The sequence below is a fragment of the Callithrix jacchus genome, chromosome 8 (genome assembly GCF_049354715.1).
Source record: "Callithrix jacchus isolate 240 chromosome 8, calJac240_pri, whole genome shotgun sequence".
In the NCBI taxonomy this organism is placed as follows: Eukaryota; Metazoa; Chordata; class Mammalia; order Primates; family Cebidae; genus Callithrix; species Callithrix jacchus.
The window spans coordinates 38,397,303-38,420,293 of NC_133509.1; the positions used below are offsets into that span (position 1 = coordinate 38,397,303).

Genomic DNA, 22,991 nt, shown 5'->3' on the forward strand with positions numbered 1-22,991 from the left:
ATAATCCCAGCACTTTGGGAGGCCAAGGCAGCAGACCACCTGAGGAAGGGCGTTGAGACCAGCCTGACCAACATGGAAAAACCTCGTTTCTACTAAAAATACAAACTTAGCTGGATGTGGTGGTGCATGCCTGTAATCCCAGCTACACAGGAGGCTGAGGCAGGAGAATAGCTTGAACCCGGGAGGTGGAGGTTGAGGTGAGCAGAGATCTCACTGTTGCACTCTAACCTGGGCAACAAGAGTGAAACTCCATTTCAAAATAAATTAATAAATCATAATAAAATAACAATAAAGTAAAAAGACAGAGCCAGAATAAACAGCATCCATTTTCTTTGAAACAGAATCCCATGATTGGATCCACACTGTGAAATAAAGGTCTGACCACGGGGGCCCAGGACCAAGGTTGAACTGGGGAAGGAGAGGTGTAAAATGTAGTGATGATAGCTGGGCGTGGTGGCTCACGCCTGTTATCCCAGCACTTTGGGAGGCCGAGGCAGGCAGATCACCTGAGGTCAAGAATTTGAGACCAGCCTGGGCAACATAGTAAAACCCCATCTCTACTAAAAGTACAAAAATTAGGCAGATGTGGTAGCGGGCACCTGTAATCCTAGGTACTCGGGAGGCTGAGGTAGGAGAATCACTTGAACCGGGGAGGCAAAGGTTGCAGTGAACTGAGATTGCCTCATTGCACTACAGACTGGGCGAAAGAGTGAGACTCTGTCTTAGAAATAAATAAATAAATAAATAAAATGTAATTACGGCAAGGTCAAGACACACTTAACTACCTGCTAGGCATTCATTTTATTTCTGGACCCAATGGATTTAAAAAACATTAAAACAGCCAGACGTGCTGTAGCTTGAGTTCAAAATACACAGTGAGGTCATGCTGATGTGAAGATGACCATAATGAGGAGAGTAGGCTAAATGATCTTTAAGAGCCTTTCCAATACTAATTCCCCTGCCTCTTCTACATGAATGTGTCAGTGGTTTCTGAAGACTATGTGCAACTTCTATTAGAGATGAGGATGTTGGCCCTGTTATTACATGACTAAGGAGAAGTAGTGCCAGTTTCAAGAGCCCAGAGAGGAGAAATGAAATGACTGAGCTGGCATCACTAATCGGATGAACTCAGAACGGCTACCTGGAGCTATAAAATTAGGGAAGAGGAATAAACAAAGGGCTTTCAGGAGAAAATGGTAAAAGACTTCAGAGTTGGAGGAAAGGAACTAGGTATCCAGAAAGGAGAAAAGAGAGCTCAAGCTGAGGAAAAGGAAACCAGATCTGCTCAAGTTCTCAAAACATGAAAGGAATGAGAAAGACCACCTCAAGAAATTAAAGGAAGGAAGAATCAAGAAGAAAACAAATCCATGAAGAAATCAACAAGAAATAGAAAAATCAGTGATACTAGCTGGTATCCTTACAATTTAAACAGATCTTGTCAGTTTACTCAGTCATCAGGGCAGTATCTACCATATAATAAGATGTATACCAAATATCTGCGGAGTAGAAGAACGTTACTTAATCCTCACAACAACCCTAGGACAGAGAAGTATACAACCTGAGATTACCACAGTGAGGTACAACAAAGTACAAAGGTGCAATATAAAAAGCCTAAAATCCAGAATGTGGGACACAGCCTAGATACAATTTAAGACATGGATGATCTTTAGATTTGTGAAGGCTGTAAAATAATAAGACAAGTCTACTTAAACAGAGTTTTCTATTGAGAGGGCTCAGGGATTTTAAGAAGAATTTTAATGTAAGTTTATGAGGAACTGATGCATCACTAAGCTATTAATTTATGTTGAGAAAGGATTAGTATGAATGTGATATATATATTCATTCTTTTTTTTTTTTTTTTTTAATATTCATTCTTAAAATCAGCCCAAGAGATTCAAATGAAAATGAGCACAAAAACACTTTGGGAAGTTTTTTCTTTTCTCTCTCTCTTTTTTATGGGGAAGTTTTATATCTAGGTTATAGTTCTGCATACAGCTACATAGTACCTGAATATCTTTTGGACATAAGTATTATACGTCTGTATTACACAGTAAACACCTTTAAAAACTCAGACTAACACTGCTATTTTGTTGCTCTTTTTATATCGTACTCCCCTCCCCCAGCAATTTTTAGACACATTCTCTCAGGTTCCTCATGTTGCCTATCAAAGTTATGAATACACCAAAAGGCACTTACTTTTTCGCCTAGATTTTGGTTTTTCAATAAACATTAAAGACATTTTTGTATTGCATATATTCATTAATACTAACCCTTTAAACTGGAGAGTCCGCAAAACATTGTCTTTCAAAGAAATCACACATTTTAATAGAACAAAACAGGCTTACACTATACCAATTCTGTATAAGTAACATTCATAAGTTTCCAACCTGAAACTCCCTAAGTGAAAGTTACTAGAAACAAAAATTGAAACACCAGGTTCCTGACAACCCCCCTCCCACACGGAAGCTCAAATTACTTGAGGCCGAATTTTAAAACACTATTACTTCTCTGTAATTATGAAAACAAACCTATGAACACATATTTGTTACTTATATTTAACCGACCCTCCCCACCCAACCCTTTATATTAGGCAGAAAACTGAAAACAACTAAAGGCATTACATTTTGGTGTTTTCTTTTAAAACGTATTTTAAATTACTGCTATTACAAAACAACCCTCCCCCGTCGCCCCCACAACAAACCATCATAACAGAATCAAATGAGCCCTAAGGCGAAGCAGGAACTATAGTGTGGGAAGGAAAATTTAAAAAGACATCTGTGTCTTTAATTTATTGCAATTAAAGTGCAGTCCTCGAACCGCTAAACACCCTGGCTTCTTGTATAATTTTTTTTCTTCCCAGGGGTATGAAGCGGTAAGGAAGGCTTAGACAGTAAAATCCAGAGGTCAATTCAGAACACGCTGGGACGGTGAGCAACTATGGAGAAGCACCAAGGTCAATGTAATCTAAGGGGCTTCTCTGAACTTTTTGGGGTAGGTATTTCGCCGGACTTCAACCGTTGGGAATCGAGTGGGGGGCAAGAAGGTTGGGGGAAAGAAGGGGGAAAAGGGAGGATGGAAAGAAAGCGATGAGTAATGGGAAGGGGAGGAGAGGAAAGGGGAGAGCGAGAGCTGGCCGAGTAGGCGCGGGCAGAGGGGAGACCGGGCGGGGGGCCAGGGTAGGGAGAAGGGGAAGGGAGCCTCGGGCCTGGCCCCGGCCCCGCCCAGCCCCTGGGAGGCCAGTGCGCCCTTCCGCCCCCTTACCAGCGGGAGCAGGAAGCCCAAGAGCAGTGCGGCCGCGACAGGGGGCAGCCGCCGCTGCGGCCCCATCGGGCCGGTGGGAGCCGGGTGGGGCGGCGCGGCTCACTCGGCGGGGTACGCTCGGGGTCCCGACGCTAAGCTGCCTCCGTGGCAGGACCGGACCGGACAGGGGCTGGCCAGGCTAGGATGGGACCGTCGCTGCTGCAGGGGCCGCCACGGCAGCGCCGACTTCCTCTTCCGGCCCCGCCCGTAAGATGCGGAAAACCCCGCGCCGGGCTCGTGGAGTCCCCGCGCTCTCCCGGCGTCCCGGCGCTGCGAGGCCGCCGGCTGCGGGCCTGGGCCTGTTGCTTTCCGGCTGCCTGATTTTAACTCACGCCGAAGCCTGGCGGGAGAAGGGATTTCTCGAGGCCTGCTTCTCAAGGCTTGGAAGCGTCTGAGCGTCTGCTGGTTCCCCAGTAACTACCCTGGTGTTCCATGAGCCAGAAATCTAAGGGTCACCCTAATTCATCTGCCTGTCATTTGATCCTGGTCAGTCTAACTCACCGCATAACCCAAATCTATCCACTTTCTCCAGAACTGCCACCACTCTATCCAGGCCACCAATGTCTCTCTCCTCCGGATGGGCCTTAGTTTCCCCTCTGGACAGCCCAGTGGCCACGTAGCAGTCCCAGAGTGATCTTTCAAAACATAGAAGTCAGATCGTGTAAACTCTCCAATCGTGTCACACTTGTAATAAAATCAAAACTCTACTCTGGCCTGCAAAGTTAAATGTGGTCCCTGCCTTCCTGTCTTTCCATCTTCACTACTTTCTCACACTTTAAGGTGCACGGACCTTTGGTACTTCCGGCATTTGCTCTGGTAGTCTTCCCTACTGGAGTGCTCTGCTCTCCCAAACTCAGAATACCTGCCTTTATGTATCAGCTTCAATTTGCTTCCCCAGACAGGACTTCCTGACATACCCAATCTAAAGTACCTGTACAGTCACTTTCTCTCTCCCTCCCTCCCTCTCTTCCTTCCTTCCTTTTCTTCCTTTCTTTCTTCCTTCCTTTCTTTTTTCTTTCCCTCCCTCCCTCCCTCCTTCCCTCCTTCTTCCCTCCTTCCTTCCTTCCTTCTTTTGTGAGATGGAGTTTCCCTCTTGCTGCCCAGGCTGGAGTGCAATGGCACAATCTCAGCTCACTTCAACTTCCGCCTCCTGGGTTCAAGTGATTCTCCTGCCTGAGCCTCCCGAGTAGCCTGGATTATGGGCATGCACCACCATGCCTGGCTAATTTTGTATTTTTAGTAGAGACAGGGTTTCTCCATGTTGGTCAAGCTGGTCTTGAACTCCCGTCCTCAGGTGATGCGCCCACCTTGGCCTCCCAAAGTGCTGGAATTATAGGTGTAAGCCATTGTGCCCAGACTGTTTCAGTCACTTTTGTATCATGGTTTATTTTAATTTTCTGCATAGCACTTTTCATTCTATGTATAGGCTCATTTATTTATGTCACCTCCTCTTGATACCAAAGAGTGTCTTTGTTCACTGCTATACCCTTTATATCTATAGCATTTGGCATATAGTAGGTCCTCAGATATTTGTTGGATGAATATTTAATGTCAAATGCTGAATAGAACAGTGTCCCTACCACCCCACAGCTCATAGTTTAGCAAGGGACACAGACGTGTGAGCAAACACAGTTCAGGGTGAGTAGTGTCTCTTGTTTGCACAAGATATTATGGAAATATCAAAAGGAGGTATAAAAGGGGTGCCAGGAAAAACACCAGCCTGAGCTGAGTCTAGGTCAGTTAATTTTAGCAAGGCGAAGGGTAGAAGAAGGGGGACACTTCCAGGAAGAGTGAGCCATTAGTGTCAAAGCCAAAGGCGGCATTGAAGGAACTGCAAAACCTGGGCTTGGCTGAAGTTATGAGTGGTGAAAGATGACATGTGAGAAGAGGTCAGAGGCCAAATCACAAATACATTGGGACTGTTTGGGACTGGGCTTTGTCATGCCAGGGGTAAAGAACAAATGAAAAATAAGCAGGGCAATGACATACACTTTCTGTTTTAGAAAGCTTTCTGTGGTGGCTGGTAGGGCGGCAGACGTGTTGAAACAGGGCAAGAAGTGGAAGCCTGGAGACCTGTTAGACCATCTACAGTAACAACCCAGCGACAGTGAGGACTTGAACTGTGTCGGAAGAAATGGGGAGGAGGACATGGATCTAAAAGATTGGTAGAATAATTTGGTGATTCAGAAGACATGGAGATAAAGGGAGAGGTACGATTCCCAGGCTCTTGCCCTCAGCTATTTATTGAGTTGGGTGCCACAGGTGAAGGAGGTCAAGTTGATAGGATAAATGAGGGAGGAGAAATACTTTTGGACGTGGTCTGAAATGCTTGTAGGATATCCACGTGCAAATATCTGTTGATTGATGGCTATGTGGGTTGGTCTGAAGCTTAGGGGCACAGTGAGGCCAGAACTGCCTCATTTGCTGCCTGTCAATTCTGAACTCTTTTCCTACCTTCAAGTTGCCCACAGCAAGCCAGATCACTCCTCCTCCACCCCACCTTTGTTTTTAGAGATGGAGTTTTGCTCCTGTTGTCCAGGCTGGAGTGCAGTGGTGCCACTGTACTCGACCTAGGTTCCCCTTTTATAGAACAGCTGTGATGGACTAGATGATTTAATCTCTAAATATTGCCTTCTGCTTCTCGTATCCCTTTGCCTCGTGAATTGCCAAGTTGGCTCCTGGACTATCGGAAAAGCTCTAGTTTTTGTTTGTTTTTATTTTTTGAGACAGGGTCTCACTCTGTGGCCCAGACTGAAGTGCAGTGGCAGGATCTCGGCTTACTGCAGCCTCAACATCCCAGCTCAGGTAATTCTCTTACCTTAGCCTCCTGGGTTGCTGAGACTACAGGCATGCACCAACATGACTGGCTAATTCTGGTATTTTTTTGTAGAGATGAGGTTTCACTGTGTTACCCAGGCTGGTCTCGAACTCCTGAGCTGAGGTGATCTGCCTACCTCCCAAAGTTCTGAAACTTGTGAAAATAAGTCTTGGGACTCCAAAATCACTAAGCCAAAGGGAAAAGCCAAGTGGGGGAACTGCTTAGTGCAAACCTGCCTCCCATTCTATTCCTTAATAAAAGGTAGCTACTAAGATAAAAAGCTATATACCTCCTTCATAAGGAGTTTCCTTGTGGACAAAGGACATACAGAACTCAAAGTCATCCCTTTGCTCACTGAGATAAATGCATATCTGATAGTTTCCTTTGGAAAGGCTAATCAGAAACTCAAAAGAATGCAACCATTTTCCTCTTGCCTGCATATGACCTGGAAGCCTTCTCCCTGCTTTGAGTGCCCCGACCACCTTGGGCACATGTCGTCAGGACCTCCTGAGGCTGTGTCACAGGTGCATGTCCTTAACTTTGGCAAAATTAACTTCCTAAATTGACTGAGACCTATCTCAGATATTTGGGGTTCACAGACTACAGATATGAGCCACTTTTCTGGGCCTGAAGCTCTCTAGTTTTCTTGCCTCCATTTGTGCTGGTTTTTCCATTCCCTTGGCTGGAAAAAACAATGTTGGCAGCCAAGGAACATGTGTTATGTGGCTGGTTCCTTGTGCAATCTGTCTTTATCTGCTTTAGTTTTCTCAGCTGAAAAATGTGGACAGTAATACCTCTTCAGCCTATGCTGCATGATTGCTGTAAAAATTAATTGATTTGCAATGTGAGTAAAATTACTCTGAAAATTAAAAAAAAAAAACATAGAAAGAAGGAGGGGCTGGGAAGGAGAATCAGCAAAATAGAAGGCTGTAAACTAAAGTATCAGCACCATTTGTCATAATTCTTCTGCCAGAATGGTTTCTCTTTGGTCAAAGTCCCTGTGCAGGATGAAATGAAGGAAAATGGGAGGATTAATGGAAAATTAAAAGACTCCTGTTTAATGACTTTACTGCTGAAAAGGCTGTTACACATGAATTTCCCTGCAAGTATTAGGTAGGATAAAGAATATCTGGGTATTTTTTAGTCAGTATTTTTCTTCTATAAAGAAATTACGTATAAAAACACAATTATGAAAATAAGTATAAATAAAGACCATTTTGATTTGTAAATATATTTGGTTGATAGAATTTCTTCTTCTTTTTTTATTTAGATGGAGCCTTGCACTGTCACCCAGGCTGGAGTGCAGTGGCGTGATCTCTGCTCACTACAACCTCTGCCTCTCCTGCCTCAGCCTCCCAAGTAGCTGGGATTACAGGTGCCTGCCACCACGCCCAGCTAATTTTTTGTATTTATAGTAGAGACGGGGTTTCACTATGTTGGCCAGGCTGATCTTGAACTCCTGACCTCGTGATCTGCTTTCCTTGGCCTCCCAAAGTGTGCTGGGATTATATTGAGCCACCACACCCAACCAGAAAATTTTTCTTTCTTCTTTCTTTCTCTCTTTCTTTCTTTCTTTCTTTTTCTTTTTTCTTTCTTCTTTCTTTCTTTTCCTTTCTTTCTTTCTTCTCTTTCCTCCCTTCCTTCCCTCCCTCCCTTCTTTCTTTTTTTCTTTCTCTTTCTTTCTTTCCTTCCTTCCTTCCTTCTTTCCTTTTTCTTTCAACGAAGTGCAGTAGTGCAATCTCAGCTCACTGCAGCCTCCACCTCCCAGGTTCAAGCAATTCACCTGCTGCAGCCTTCCAAGTAGCTGGGATTACAAGCACCCACCACCATGCCCAGCTAATTTTTTTGTATTTAGTAGAGACTGGTCTCGAACTCCTGACTTCAAGTGATTCATCCACCTTGGCCTCCCAAAGTACTGGGATTACAGATGTGAGCTATTGTGCCCAGCCGATTTATTCATTTTCTATATAATAAAAGATAGCATGTCAGAACCTTTCTCTTATTTTTAGTTTTTATTTTTGAGACAGAGTCTCACTCTGTCATCCAGGCTGGAGTGCAGTAGTGCAATCTCAGCTCACTGCAACCTCCGCCTCCAGGGTTCAAGTGATTCTCCTGCCTCAGCCTCCTGAGTAGCTGGGATTACAGGGCCACACCACCACACCCAGCTAATTTTTTTTTTTTTAGTAGACAGGGTTTCACCATGCTGACCAGGATGATCTGCCTGCCTCGGCCCCGCAAAGTGCTGGGATTACAGGCGTGAGCCACTACGCCTGGCCAGAACCTTTCTGTACTCCAGGAAGCAGGCAGAAAATATTGGCTTCATTTTACAAAAGGAGAAACTGCAAAATTGACAGCAGAGGAAGAGGAGCTGAAACTCATTGTCCTGTCCCTGCACACTAGATCATTCATAGGACGTGTTGTTTGCCAGCCCTGCACAGTGTTTTTACCCAGGGGATAATGAGCTGCAAGGACTTTTTTGGGCAACTGGATAATTACTATAGTACTTGGTTCCTGATAATGGTTTGACTTACAAATTTTTGTCTTTATGATGGTGTGAAAACAATATGCATTCATTAAAAACCGTACTTCAAATATCCATGCAAACATTGTTTTTCATTTTCAGTACAGTATTCAATAAGTTATATGAGATATTCAACACTTTATTACAAAATAGGCTTTGGATTAGGTGATTTTGCCCAACTATGGACCAGTGTAAGTGTTCTGAGCATGTTTAAGCTAGGCCAGGCTGTGCTCAGTGGCTCATGCCTATAATTCCAGGTCTTTGGGAGGCCGAGGCAGGCATATCACGAGGTCAGGAGATCGAGACCATCCTGGCCATGGTGAAACCCTGTTATCTACTAAAATACAAAATATTAGTCAGGCGTGGTAGCACGTGCCTGTAGTTCTAGCTACTCAGGAGGCTGAGGCAGGGGAATCGCTTGAATCTGGGAGAAAGAGGTTGCAGTGAGCTGAGATCATGCCACTGCATTCCAGCCTGGTGACAGACTAAGACTCTGTCTCAAAAAAAAAAAAAAGATAAGCTAGGCTAATTTATGGTGTTTAGTAAAGTAGGTGTATTGAGTGCATTTTCAACTTATGGTTTATCAGGATGTAATCCCATTGTAAATCAAGGAATATCTGTATAGACCAGCGATCCTCAATCTTGGCTACTTATAAAATCACACAGGGGAACTTTAAAGGATATTGATGTTTCAGTCCCAATACTTCCCCTCTCCCTACACCGATCCTAAGTTTAATTTTCTGGATTGGCCTGGTGAATCAGGATTGTTAAAGCTCCCTAGATGATTCTAGTATTCAGCTAAAGTTGAGAAATGTTGTCTTAGACTGTGATTCTTAAAGTGTGGCTCCTGGACCAGCATATCAGAAACACCTGGGAACTATAAGAAATTCAAATTCTTGGGCCTCACCCCAGAAACTCTGGAAGTAGGGTCCATCAGTCTATTCTATTAATAACAAATCCCCTATGATTTGTTATTATATAAATAAGCTCATGATTCTGATGCATGCTGAAGTTTGAGAACCATTGGTTTGAAGCAATGTCCTTCAACTCTGGCTGCATATTAGAGTCATCTGAGAAATTAAAATGAAACTAAATAAATCCTATGCTCTAATACAAATTAAACAGAAAGGAAAAATAGATGAATTAATAATTATAGTTAGGTATTTCAAGTGAAATCTTTCAATAATTGAAAGAACAAGTAGGCAGAAAATCAGCAGGGATACAGAAGACTTGATCAACATCGTTTACCAACTTGATCTAATTGGCATTTATAGAACACTCCACCCACCAACTGCATAATTTCAAGGGTACACACGACCTTTACCAAATGAACTATTTGGCCATAAAACACATCTTGAGCTACTCCACCCGGGCTGCCAGACCGGAAGTGCACCGCTGGAGCTAGATCCTGCTCCTCGGGGTTGAAACTCGGGCACCTCCAAGATGCCGGCTTACCACTCTTCTCTCATGGATCCTGACACCAAACTCATTGGAAACATGCCACTGTTACCCATCAGAAGTCAATTCAAAGGACCCCTGAGAGACAAAAGATACAGATATTGTGGATGAAGCCATCTATTACTTAAAGGCCAATGTCTACTTCAAGAACTAAGAAATTAAGAATGAAGCTGATAGGACCTTGATATATATAACTCTCTACATTTCTGAGTGTCTGAAGAAACTCCAAAAGTGCAATTCCAAAAGCCAAGGTGAGAAAGAAATGTATACACTGGGAATCACTAATTTTCCCATTCCTGGAGAGCCTGGTTTTCCACTTAATGTGATTTATGCCAAACCTGCAAACAGACAGGAAGATGAAGTGATGAGAGCCTATTTACAACAGCTAAGGCAAGAGACTGGACTGAGACTTTGTGAGAAAGTTTTCGACCCTCAGAATGATAAACCCAGCAAGTGGTGGACTTGCTTTGTGAAGAGACAGTTCATGAACAAGAATCTTTCAGGACCTGGACGGTGAAGGGAGCTCAGGCAGCCACCATCTCCAGATTCCTGGGCAGCATTTTCCAGCAAGATATACACAATCTTTTGCCTTTATTTCATAAAGTTTTATACAGAAGAGAGAAGAGCATGTCTTTACTTGAGAAACTCTTGATCAAGAATTCGGGTAGGAGAAAAGAAAGTGTGTTATCAAGGGTGATTTGAAATTTTCTGCAGTATTAAGCTGGCGCTTAGTAAGAATAAGTAATAATAAAGAAATTTCTAATAAAAAAAAAACACACCTTGATAAGTTTAAGAGGTTTAAAGCATACAAAGTATGTTCTCTGACCACAACAGAAATGGAAATCAGTAACAGAAAGATATCTGGAAAATCCCTAGATAATTAGAAATTAGATATATGGGCTGAGTGCAATGGCTCATGCCTGTAATCCTAGCACCTTGGGAGGCTGAGGCAGACGGTGAAACTGGGACCCACTGACACATCTACTGAAGAGTTTTAAATAAGCTCATGAGAGGAATGGGAGAACTGCTTGCCCAAACACAAACATCTGTGCCATCAGACTACAGATGTATTGTGACTGTAATCTCTTCAGAAAACTCCTAAGGTACTGTTTAGAAGACTTGTGGTTTCACTACTATTCATAATAAAGTCTATAACCATATACTCTGGACCAACATCAGAGTATTACCTGGATGCTTGTTAGAAATGCATAATCATGCCAGGAATAGGTGTGATTAAGACCTGCTGGATCAGCTGGGCATGGTGGCTCACACTTGTAATCCCAGCATTTTGGGAAGTTGAGGTGGGTGGATCACCTGAGTTCAGGAGTTTGAGACCAGCCTAGCCAACATAGTATAAACCCCATCCCTACTTAAAAAAAAAAAATAGCCAGGCATAATATAGCAAGTACCTGTAATACGAGCTACTCCAGAAGCTGAAGCAGGAGACTTGCTTGAACCTGGGAGGCAGAGGTTGCAGTGAGCCGACATTTCACTATTGTGCTCCAGCCTGAGTGACGACAACAACAAAAAACCTGCTGGATCAGAATCTGCTTTTTTTTTTTTTTTGAGACAGTGTCTCACTTTGTCACCCAGGCTGTAGTGTAGTGGTGTGATCTCAGCTTACTGCAACCTCCACCTCCTGGTTTCAAGCGATTCTCCTGCCTCAGCCTCCTGAGTAGCTGGAATTATAGGGGCACACCACTATGCCTGGCTCATTTTTGTATTTTTAGTAGAGATGGGGTTTCACCATGTTGCCCAGGCTGGTCTTGAACTCCTGACGTCAAGTGATCCGCCTGTCTTGAACACCTGGGCTCAAGCAGTCCTCCCATCTGGGCCTCCCAAAGGGCTGGGATTACAGGCATGAGCCACCGTGCCTGGCCACAGATTCAATTTTTAAGATTATGGGCCAGGCACGGTGGCTCATGCCTGTAATCCCAGCCCTTTGGGAGGCTGAGGCAGGCAGATCATGAGGTCAGGAGTTTGAGACCAGCCTGACCAACATGGGGAAACCCCATCTCTACTAAAAATACAAAAATTAGCTGGGCACAGTGGTGCACACCTGTAATCGCAGCTACTCAGGAGGCTGAGGCAAGAACATTGCTTGAACCTGGGAGACGGAGTTTGCAGTGAGCCGAGATTGTGCCACTGCACTCCAGCCTGGGCAACAGAGCAAAACTCCATCTCAGAAAAAAAAAGTTTGAAACATTGAAAACTGCAAAATATTGCTGTGAGTTTTAAAGAGGACCTAAGTAAATGGGGAGATATACTAGGCTCATATGTTGGGAAATTCAATATTGTTAAAATGTCAGTTCTTTCTGAATTAATCTTTAAAATAATGTAACTCCAATTAAAATAACAGCCAATTGTTTTTAGTGGAAACTGGCATGCCTGGACGGGCATGGCGGCTCATACCTGTAATCCCAGCACTTTGAGAGGCAGGTGGATCACCTGAGGTCAGGAATTCGAGACCAGCCTAGACAAAATGGTGAAACTCTGTCTTTACCAAAAATACAAAAAAACTTAGCCAGGTGTAGTGGTGCATGCCTGTAGTCCCAGCTACTTGGGTGGCTGAGGCTGGAGAATCGCTTGAACCCAGGAGGCAGAGATTGCAGTGAGCTGAGAGATCCTGCCATTGCACTCTAGCCTGGGCCTTGAGTGAAACTCCATCTCAAAAAAAAAACTGGTTTGGCTTGCCAGTTCCAAAATTTACATGAAAATACAAAGAAGCTAGAATAGCCTAAACAATTAAAAAAAAAATAGAGCTAAGTTCAAGGACTTAAACATCTAATTTCAAGACTTACTCAAAGCTACAGTAATGGAGACAGTGTGGTGTTGGTATAAATATAGATCAATGCAACAGAATGGAGAGTCCATAATTAGACCTATACATAGACTTTATATAGAGCCAATTGATTTTCAAGGAAGGCACCTAAGTAATTCAATGGGAAAAGGATAATCTTTTTAAAAACAACTGGTATGGGAACAACTGGATATCTATGCCCCAAAAAATGAAACTCAATTCTTACCTCAACCCATATTCTAAACATAACTCAAAATAGATCATAGAACTAAGTGAAAGAGCTAAAACTGAAAATTTCTACACGAAAACATGGGAGAAAATGTTAGTAACATGTTGTTAGGTGAAGATTTCTCAATAGGACACAAAAAGCAAAACTTACAAAAGAAGAAAAATCAATAAATTGAGCTTCATCAAAATAAAACCTGCTCTCTGGAAGATACTGTTAAGAGAATAAAAGCGTAGCCTAGACTGGGAGAAAATATTTGCAAAACCTACATTCAAAAACAAACAAAAGAGAATCCAGAATATATAAAAAGCTCTTATAACTAAGAAGACAAAAATTTAAAAAATGAAGAAAATAGTTGAATAGGTAATTCACCAGATAAGATGCCCATATGACGAGTAAGCATATGAAAAGACACTCAATATCATTGGTCATTAGAGAGATGTTTAAAACATCATATGCCTAACAGAACTACTCGTATAGAGAAATCAACTTGTTTTTTTGGGGGTTGGGGGTGGGGGATGGAGTTTCACTTTGTTGCCCAGACTGGAGTGCATTGGCATGATCTTGGCTTGCTGCAACCTCCACCTCCCAGGTTCAAGCAGAGAAATTAACTCTTTATCACTAGTAAACTCAAATAATTTCTGGAAGTTTCCAGCCAACGAGGCTATGAACCAAATCTTATTGCTTCATTCTTTTCTTTCCTTAAAGTGGGAAAAGTTATCTCATGAGTTTTTTTTTTAAAAAGCTTTGTTTTATTTTTAACTGACAAATAATTATATATATTTATGAGGTACAAGTGATGTTTCAATACATGCAGACATTGTGGAATAATCAAATCAGGCTAATCATCTCAAATACTTTTCATTTCTTTGTGGTGAGAATATTTAAAATCCACTCTGTTAGCTATTTTAAATACTGTATACAAGACATTGTTATTAACTATAGTCACCATGCTGTGCAATTGATCCCCAGAAGCTATTCCTCCTGTCTAACCGAAACTTCGCACTTTCGACCAATGTCTCCCCTGTAGGCCTCTGGTAGCCACGATTCTACTCTCTACTTTCATGAATTCAACTTTTTTAGATTCCACATTTAAGTGACTGTGGGAAGTAGAAAAGTTCTTTTTCAAAGTTTCCTTTCTTGTTAAAGACTAAGTGTGCTAATAACTTTGTTAAGCCCTATCCTATTTAGCTGTTAGACATGCCATGCTTACAGGCACATAGTACATTCTAGGTCTTTGTACTTTAACCAAAATATCTGTGCTGAATGTGCTCACAGGCATGTCTCAGCTCTCCATTGCTTTAACCTGTTTAGAAAAGTTTTAAGTTATTAGCCAATCAGGTTTTAGTTTAAATTGTGAGGTCTGGCTCCAGTCAATGGAGATCAGACACAGCAGTAAGGACGATGACCCCAAATGCCTAAGGGATAAATTTGTGTGTTTTCCTTTATTCATTGTATTCTGTGGCAAGATGGCTAGCAAGAGTCCCCTTCCTGCAGTCCAGGAAGTAAATATTGCGTTGCTAAAAGATCCTTTGTCTCAGTGCTAGTTTTTCTTTGCAGCACCGAGCATCTATTTCTATCAGTGATATCATGAAGTATTTGTCTTTTTGTGCCTGGCTTCTTTCACGTAGCATATCAGGCACAAAAAGACAAATACTTCATATACCACATTTTTAAATCCATGTATCCATTGATGGGCACTTTGGTTGTTTCCAAATCTTGGCTGTTATGAATAAGACTGCAATGAACATGGCCAGGCAGATATCTCTGACATAGTGGTTTCATTTCCTTTGGATATATATACACAGAAGTGGGATTGCTGGATCCCACCATTTTCATTTACTGGTTGTGTTGTTGAGTTTGGGTTTTTCTGTTAATACCTATCTCAGAACACAACTTCTAGGAGACAATATGCTTATTACTCTTTTAATGGGAATAATCAATGTTACCACCTCAGTCTCGGTAATTATCTTGTTCACAGATTAAAATGCTGCTCAGAGTTTCCTGGTGGTGTTTTTCTGAATACCTTACTGGCTAAATGCTTGCCTCCTTGATACCTGTTTATGAGACATTTCCCCTTGAGCAAAGCATGTGACTTGAATGCTTCCTGGTTCCTGGTTCACATGAGGTGACTAGGAGCAGAGAGGCAGTGTTGCTGCAAGGAACAGTAGTTGACTTTAGATATTGCTGGGAAAAGCAAAACCCAATCCATTTCCAAAGTTTTCAGGCATAGTGGATTTATTCACATATTACTCAAATCCTCTGACTCAAGATGAATTAATTTATATGATTTTCTTGATTGGATGCTACAATATTAACTTTTGACATAATGAGACTACTCTGGGCTTATAAAATTAGAGTTGTTTATTATTATTATTGTTGTTATCATTATTATTATTTGAAACAGAGTCTTGCTCTGTCACCCAGGCTGGAGAGCAGCGGTACTATCTTAGCTCACTGCAACCGCTACCTCCCTGGCTCAAGCAATCTTCCTGCCTCAGCCTCCCCAGTAGCTGGGACTACAGGTGCACACCACCACGCCCAGCTAATTTTTGTATTGTTTTTGTAGAGACAGGGTTTCACCATGTGCGAGGCTGGTCTTGATCTTCAGGTTTCAAGTGCCTGCTTTGGCTTCTCAAAGCATTGGGATTACAGGTGTGAGCTACTGCGCCCAGCCAAAAGTTGTTTATTTATGGGAGCCTCCAGATGATTATCACTCAAAGCAAGTAAACGCAGTAAGATGTTTTTTGATGCACAAGGATAATTTTAGACTTCTAAGGTGCCATTTACTATATAGCAGTATACTTTCCACATGACTTTTCTGGCTCTATTTTACTATGATTCTATGAACTGTTGCCTGCTCGGCAGAAAACAGATTCAGTATTTTTGACTAATAGTGCAATTCCATTAATAGCCACTGCTATTATGTGCGGATGAATAAGAAATATTATGTGCAGGAGGAATAAGGAATAAACAATTGCTGCCTCCCTATAAATGATGACATCAGCCAGGCATGGTGGCTCATGTCCGTAATCCAAGCACTTTGGGAGGCCAATGCAGGCAGATCATCTGAGATCTGGTCTCTACTAAAAATACAAAATTAGTTGGGCATGGTGGTGCATGCCTGTGATCCCAGCTACTCGGGAGACTGAGGCAGGCGAATCACTTGAACCCAAGAGTCGGAGGTTGCAGTGAGCCAAGATTGTGCCATGGCACTCCAGCCTGGGCAACAAGAGTGAAAACTCTGTCTAAAAAAAAATTATGACAAGAATTCATAAAAGCAAATTAGCATCTTAGGCCAGGTGTCGTGGTTTATGCCTGTAATCCCAGCACTTTGGGAGGCTGAGGCGGGTGAATCATGAGGTCAGGAGTTTGAGACCAGCCTGGCCAACATGGTGAAACCTGTCTCTACTAAAAATACAAAAATTAGCTGGATGCAGTGGCATGCACCTGTAGACCCAGCTACTTGGGAGGCTGGGGCAGGGGAATCGCTTGTACCCAGAAGGTGGAGGTTGCAGTGAGCTGAGATCTTGCCACTTCACTCCAGCCTGGGGAATAGATAATAAAATAAATAAATAAATAAATAAACAAACAAGTGCATTTTAAATCAGTCTGTGTTAGTTTTTGTTTTTTTGTTTGTTTGTTTTTATATGGAGTCTCGCTCTTGTCTCCCAGGCTGGAATGCAGTGGTGTGATCTTGGCTCGCTGCAATCTCCACCTCCCAGGTTCAAGCAATTCTCCTGCCTCAGCCTCCCAAGTAGCTGGGATTACAGGTGCCTGCCACCACACCCATCTAATTTTTGTATTTTAGTAGAGATGGGGTTTTGCCATGTTAGCCAGGTTGGTCTTGAACTCCCGACCTCAGGTGATCCACCTGCCTCTGCCTCCCAGAGTGCTGGGATTATAGGCATGAGCCCAGGCTGGCCTTGAAGTTAGTACTTAAATATTAATACCAAGGATCCAATTTGGCAGGACTGTTACATTCATAACAATGTGTAGCCTGACCCCATGAGTTCTTTGCTGAAAATACAAACTATATAATTATATTTTCTCTTTAAGAAGCCTCTTGGCTAATAGCTACCATGTCAGGCAGCACAGATATTGGACTTGTCCATCACTGCAGAATGTTCTATTGGATGTGGGCTACTTTAGACAGCAAACCTTGCTGAGGTCGACTATAGGCTAGTTTTTAGCCTTTTTATGGGTGATACATTTGCCCTAGCAGATCTTTTGGCAAGAACAACTTGATTCAGGAATCCTGGAGCCATTTGATTTCTGCTCAGACTGTAAGTTTCTATTTCAGGGCCTTATTCCTAAAAGTAGCTTTCTATATAACCTGTAATCTTCTCCAGAGACATCCTCTAGTATTCATTTATATATTCATAAAAAGTGAGTGATCACTGGCTATTACCTTGCTTGTATAACCTGTTGTGAAAAGCAAGGATGGCATTGATGCAAATTACTGGTCAAAGATGGCCCAAATTACAGCCTAGATACTTTAATTTATTCATTTATTTTGTGGCTGTTTTTAATGCATGGATTCAGGTTAAATGGTGATCAAATCAGAGATATAAATTACTTTGAGAGATAAATTGCTCAGAGGCAAGAAGTACCAAAAAAAATTCCTTAATCTTTTCTGTAAGAAAGGATGCTTTTTAGCATTAATTCAGGGTTCTTCACCCCATTCATCCTCAGTGCTCCCACTTTGGGTGTGGTATGGAACTGTTAGAGCTCTGACCAGGGACTTTCTCTAGGTGGTGAAATGAAGGAAAAGCAGTCCTCAGCTTCATAAAAAAGGAAGTTATTCAGCGAGCTTCTAAACTGGCTTATTTGGAGCAGAATGATCCATGAGCAGCTGGGAGCTCATTCCCTATATTCTGATATGAAATGGGATCATTGGGGGAACATGTGTGTTTCATGAGCATAGGTAAGCACAGATCCTTTGGGCTAAGGAGGCCTGGCTGACACCTGTGATTGCATGTGGTTACTTCTCTGGGTTGGGGTGGATCTATCTTTTTCCTCCTCCCTCAGCCAAAAATAGTTCAGAGATCTACAGATTGGCTAAAGAGTCGTTCCCAACTTGCCCTCTGAGAAGACTCTGAAAAGTTCGTTCATGTTAAAATATAAATGATTGGCTAGGAAGAAGGATAGCTCACACCTGTAATCCCAGCAGTTTAGGAGGCTGAGGCAGAAGGACTGTTTAAACTCAGGAGTTCAAGACCAACCTGGATAACATGGTGATACCTCATCTCTAAAAAAAAAAAAAGAAAGAAAGGAAGGAAGGAAGAGTGGAAGGAATTAACCTGCTGTGGTGGCTCATGCCTGTAGTCCCAGCTACTAGGCAGGCTGAGACACACACACACACACACGCACACACACACACACACACGGATAGATTTAGTGGTTACTTCTTCCAGGAAACTGAGCGAACTGCCTTGTTGACTTAAGTCAAAGGAATAAAGCGGTGGCTCACACCTGTAATCCTAGCACTCTGGGAGGCTAAGGTGGGTGGATCACTGAGGTCAGGAGTTTGAGGCCAGCATAGCCAACATGGTGAAACCCTGTCTCTACTAAAAAATACAAAAATTAGCTAGGCATGATGGCAGGTGCCTTTAATTCCAGCTACTCGGGAGGCTGAGGCAAGAGAATTGCTTCAACCTGGGAGGCAGAGGTTGCAGTGAGGTGAAATCATGCCACTGCACTCCAAGAGCAAAATTCCATCTCAAAAAAAAAAAAAAAAAAGGAATAAACTTGTGGAATTTCAGACATCAGCTAAGCATCTTTAGTGTCTCTGAACTAGTACCATGTTTATAGTTTGGGGAACTATACATTCATTTTGCCTGGGACAGTCATGGCTTATACCTATTGCCCTTGCTTATTTATTTATTTGAGACAGAGTCTTGCTCTGTCGCCCAGGCTGGAGTACAGCGGCACACTCTCGGCTCACTGGCAACCTCTGCCTCCCAGGTTCAAGCGATTCTCTTGCCTTGGCTTCCCTAAGTGCTGGGATTACAGGCATGAGCCACAGTGCCTGGCCTTGCCCTTGCATATTTATTAACAATGCTCCCTTTTACTCTCAAAATGTCTGGATAATAAATTAAATAGTCATCATATTTTATAGGCCTTTCTCTGCCCAAAGCCTAAATAACAGATATAGGACAAAATAGTTTCAAAATTACTTCTGGGAGTCAGCTTCCTCTAACCATCTCTATGCCTTTTTCTTCTTCTTCAATTTTCATTCTCACATTGGAAAGCACCGGGAGACAAATGACAGTGCCTGCAATCTTGATTGTTTGAGCAATTGTTTAAATAATGTAACACATCTTTGTTCTTGAATAAAATCCTAAAGAAGCAAATATTTCCTAGGTTACTCCTTATCAATTTAGTAATTCTTTTTTTCAAACACTTATTCCTATTTGTCTAGGAAAACTTGCTTCCTTGGAGAACTCCTTTTATTGAATTATTTCTTTATACTGGCAATTTGATTGGATTGATTTCATTTTTTATTTCTGCAACTACAGTGACTTGGTCCACAGATTTTAGTCTGGTAGGCATACAATTAGAATTTGTTACAATTTTGCCTTTAGGTTCTATATCTTATGGGAGATTAGGGCCTGTAGTGTCTAGCATCTGCAAAATACATTCCCAGCTAGTCTAGCCTGGAGGCAAACTGGAACGCCAGAACTAGCAGTGAGCTACACCTGTACGCATATAAATGGCATTTTAAAACGAAGAAAAGCATAAAGCCACAAAGTCATAATGTTCCTTTAAAGTTGGACTGGAAATATAAAAAGCACAAAATGTAGACACATTTTTAGCTGTTCTGAGTTTTCTATTGGTTATTATAAAAGTTTATGTATATTCATTTGGATTTTTTTAATCGGGCAGATATTTTAATAGTTTGCTTTATTTGTGCAGCTGTTTTCCTTAAATATATTAGTTACGTATCTCACAAACTTGCCTTTATAAAAAGCCAGGCTAAAAAGGATTTGTCTTGACCTTTTATTTGGCACTTAGATTACAGAATTTCCAAACTGAAGCATTACCTAAGAATTTTCGTTATTTTGTCCCTGTTGCCCTTTGATTCCAAGTGGCTAGAAATTAACCTATTTAATGTCCTTAGAAGCAAAGGGTTAAATCCTAGCATCAAGGTTAGTTTAAAAACAACAGTTGGCCTCCTGTACAAACATTCTCTTCCATTTATGAACACACTCCTTTTTTTCTTTTTCCATTCTAAATGCCAGTTTACAATTCAGTGAGAGAGTTTTCTATTTATAGGGTCTTCACCTTAAATGTTATCCCTCAAATATCAGGAGTTAATTCTAAAACACAAAAAAAGGATGCCTACTTTCACACCAAAAAAACATTGACCAATAAAATTATTTACCGTAATAATAGCAAGAACATGAAAATTGTTAGTGTGAATAAGTTTATGTATCGTTAATAACAACCTAACTCTTCCTATCAGAAGAACTTAGTTAGACAAAGAAACAGTAACTAAGTAGAAATAAAAATGAAAATGTAGGCCGAGCGCAGTGGCTCACACCTGTAATCCTAGCACTTTTGGAGGCCGAGGTGGGTGGATCACCTGAGGTCAGGAGTTTGAGACCAGCCTGGCTAACATGGTGAAACCCCATCTCTACTAAAAATACAAAAGTAGCCTCCAAAAAAAAAGAAGAAAAGAAAAGAAAATGTATAGCTCCCTGTTTGAAGGAAATGAAGGATACATTCTAACTAGACAGAAAGATGTAATCCAATTGTAATAACCGAAATCTTCCAAATTTATGGTTGTAGTTAGAAAGAGACATGATGTTCATGGACTAGGGTTACTTAGTGGGGAAGGGCTTTGATGGGTCTCCAGGTGCAGACTTTGATTCACCTTTGCAAGTCCTGAGACTGAATTTTATCAGGACATCTATAAGAAATCACCATAAGAGTGGATGGGCGAGGTGGCTCACACCTGTAATCCCAGCACTTTGGGAGGCCGAGGCAGGTGGATCACTTGAGGTCAGGGGTTAAAGATTAGCCTGGCCTACATGGTAAAACCCCATTTCCACTAAAAATACAAAAATTAGCCAGGCATGGTGGCACATGCCTGTAGAGCTACTTGGGAGACTGAAATAGGAGAATTGCTTGAACCCAGGAGGTGAGGTTGCTGTGAGCTGAAATCACCCCACTGCACTCCAGCCTGGATGACAGAGCAAGACTCCTTCTCAAAAAATAAATAAATAAAATAAAAAAGAGAAAAAAGAAATCACAAGGAAACTAATAAACAAGAATCTTCATGTATTCATTTTAACTTTAAACAATTTATATTTATATATGTAACTGTACATAAATGTCTATAAATATGAAGAGAGAAATTAATAATTTGCAATTGCTGTACAATAAAGCCAATTTACTATGTTGTGTTCAGTATAAAACCTGACTCCTAGCTCTGCTTAAAATTAACTAACTCCCTGTAAAACCTTCCTTATCTATTCTCCCACATTCTCAGCAAAGTTCCCGGCATCTAAGACTCCTGTTTTTCTTGCAGATCAGCTGCAAGGTCACAGGGCAAGATAACACCCAAAGAAGGTACAATGTGTTTCTCAAAATGCTGTTTTTCAAATGCAACCTACATCATAAGACATGTTACAGGTTAAATAACTGTTCTTTGTTCTCGGTTCTGTAAAATAACTTCCTGCTTCGTCATCCTGTATCACAAAGATGCTTAAAAGGCCCTCAGTTTCTTTATACTTTGCTCTGTCTTCGGAAGCAATTCCACTGGGCTTGTGATCACGTTAAATACATTCCTCCTGCTACCTCATCAGTCTCTCCAAGTCTCAGATTTCCTCCTTCATATATGCACGTCTACATGTGTTAATTTATGTATTTTTTATGTATTTAGATCTTAGGTACAGAGGGTTGAATTAAAAGCATTCTTCAGTAACTGACATGTTATCATTGTTCCCATGAAGACCCCCCCCATTCTAATTATGTACCTATCCATTCATCCATTCATTCCATTTTATCACCAAACTCTACTTCCATTCCCCTACTCCCGTGGGCAAGTTAAGGTATTTAATAGGTATCTTTTTATGCAAAATATGTGTGATTTTATGTGCTTGTTGTTATAGGGTACACCTGATCCATTACATCCAACCTATTCTCTTTTTTGTTTTTTTTTTGAGATTGAGTCTCACTCTGTGGCTCACCCAGGCTAGAGTGCAGTAATGTGATCTTGCCTCACCGCAACCCCCTCCTCCTGGGTTCAAGCAATTCTTCTGCCTCAGCCTCCAGAGCAGCTGAGATTACAGGTGTTGTGCCACCATACCTGGCTAATTTTTGTATTTTTAGTAGAGACTGGGTTTCACCATGTTGGCCAGGCTGGTCTTGAACGTCTGACTGCAGGTGATCCACTCACTGGCCTCCAAAAGTGCTGGGATTACAGGCGTGGACTACTACACCTGGCCCAACCTATTCTCTCTCTCAGTGATGGCACCCAAGTTGCTTCATACTTCCGAGCACCCTATACATTTCTTCAGTACCCTCTTCTTACATGCTCCCTGAGAAACGAACTACTCCATGTAAACTGATTTCTCAATGTGCTTTTAAAATGTTGTTTAAAAATTTATTTTTTACAAAAATAGAAACTAAAAGAAAAAAATTATTTTTTTGCCTCTAAGTTACAAATATACTGGTCTATATTTTTAATCTGTGAACTTTATCGCTTTACCATTCACATTTAGGTCTTGAAACAGTCTAGGTTCCATATGTGATGTTAGATGTGGATTATGTTTTATTTTCTTCCATATGGTGAACCAGTTTTCCAGCATCTCCTACACAATCTGTTTCTTTCATAATGACTTGTGGTTCCACTTTTATT

General features: G+C 41.7%; 1 protein-coding gene and 1 pseudogene across 5 annotated transcripts in view; one reads left to right on the forward strand and one right to left on the reverse strand.

Moving 5' to 3' along the window:
* Positions 1-3,493, reverse strand: part of SPPL2A (signal peptide peptidase like 2A) — a 56,692-nt gene extending 53,199 nt beyond the window's left edge. For all 4 annotated transcript variants that reach the window (XM_009005448.5, XM_078334241.1, XM_009005447.5 and 1 more), the window contains exon 1: positions 3,262-3,493. In XM_009005448.5, coding sequence (XP_009003696.1) covers positions 3,262-3,327 — 66 coding nt within the window. In that variant the 5' untranslated portion in view covers positions 3,328-3,493. The remainder of the gene's footprint in view (positions 1-3,261) is intronic.
* Positions 2,794-10,871, forward strand: LOC108593398 (actin-related protein 2/3 complex subunit 3 pseudogene; annotated as a pseudogene). The gene is made up of 4 exons (XR_013520976.1): positions 2,794-2,991; positions 5,304-5,510; positions 6,031-6,105; positions 7,389-10,871. The product of XR_013520976.1 is annotated as an actin-related protein 2/3 complex subunit 3 pseudogene (transcript).
* The last annotated feature ends 12,120 nt before the right edge of the window (positions 10,872-22,991 follow it).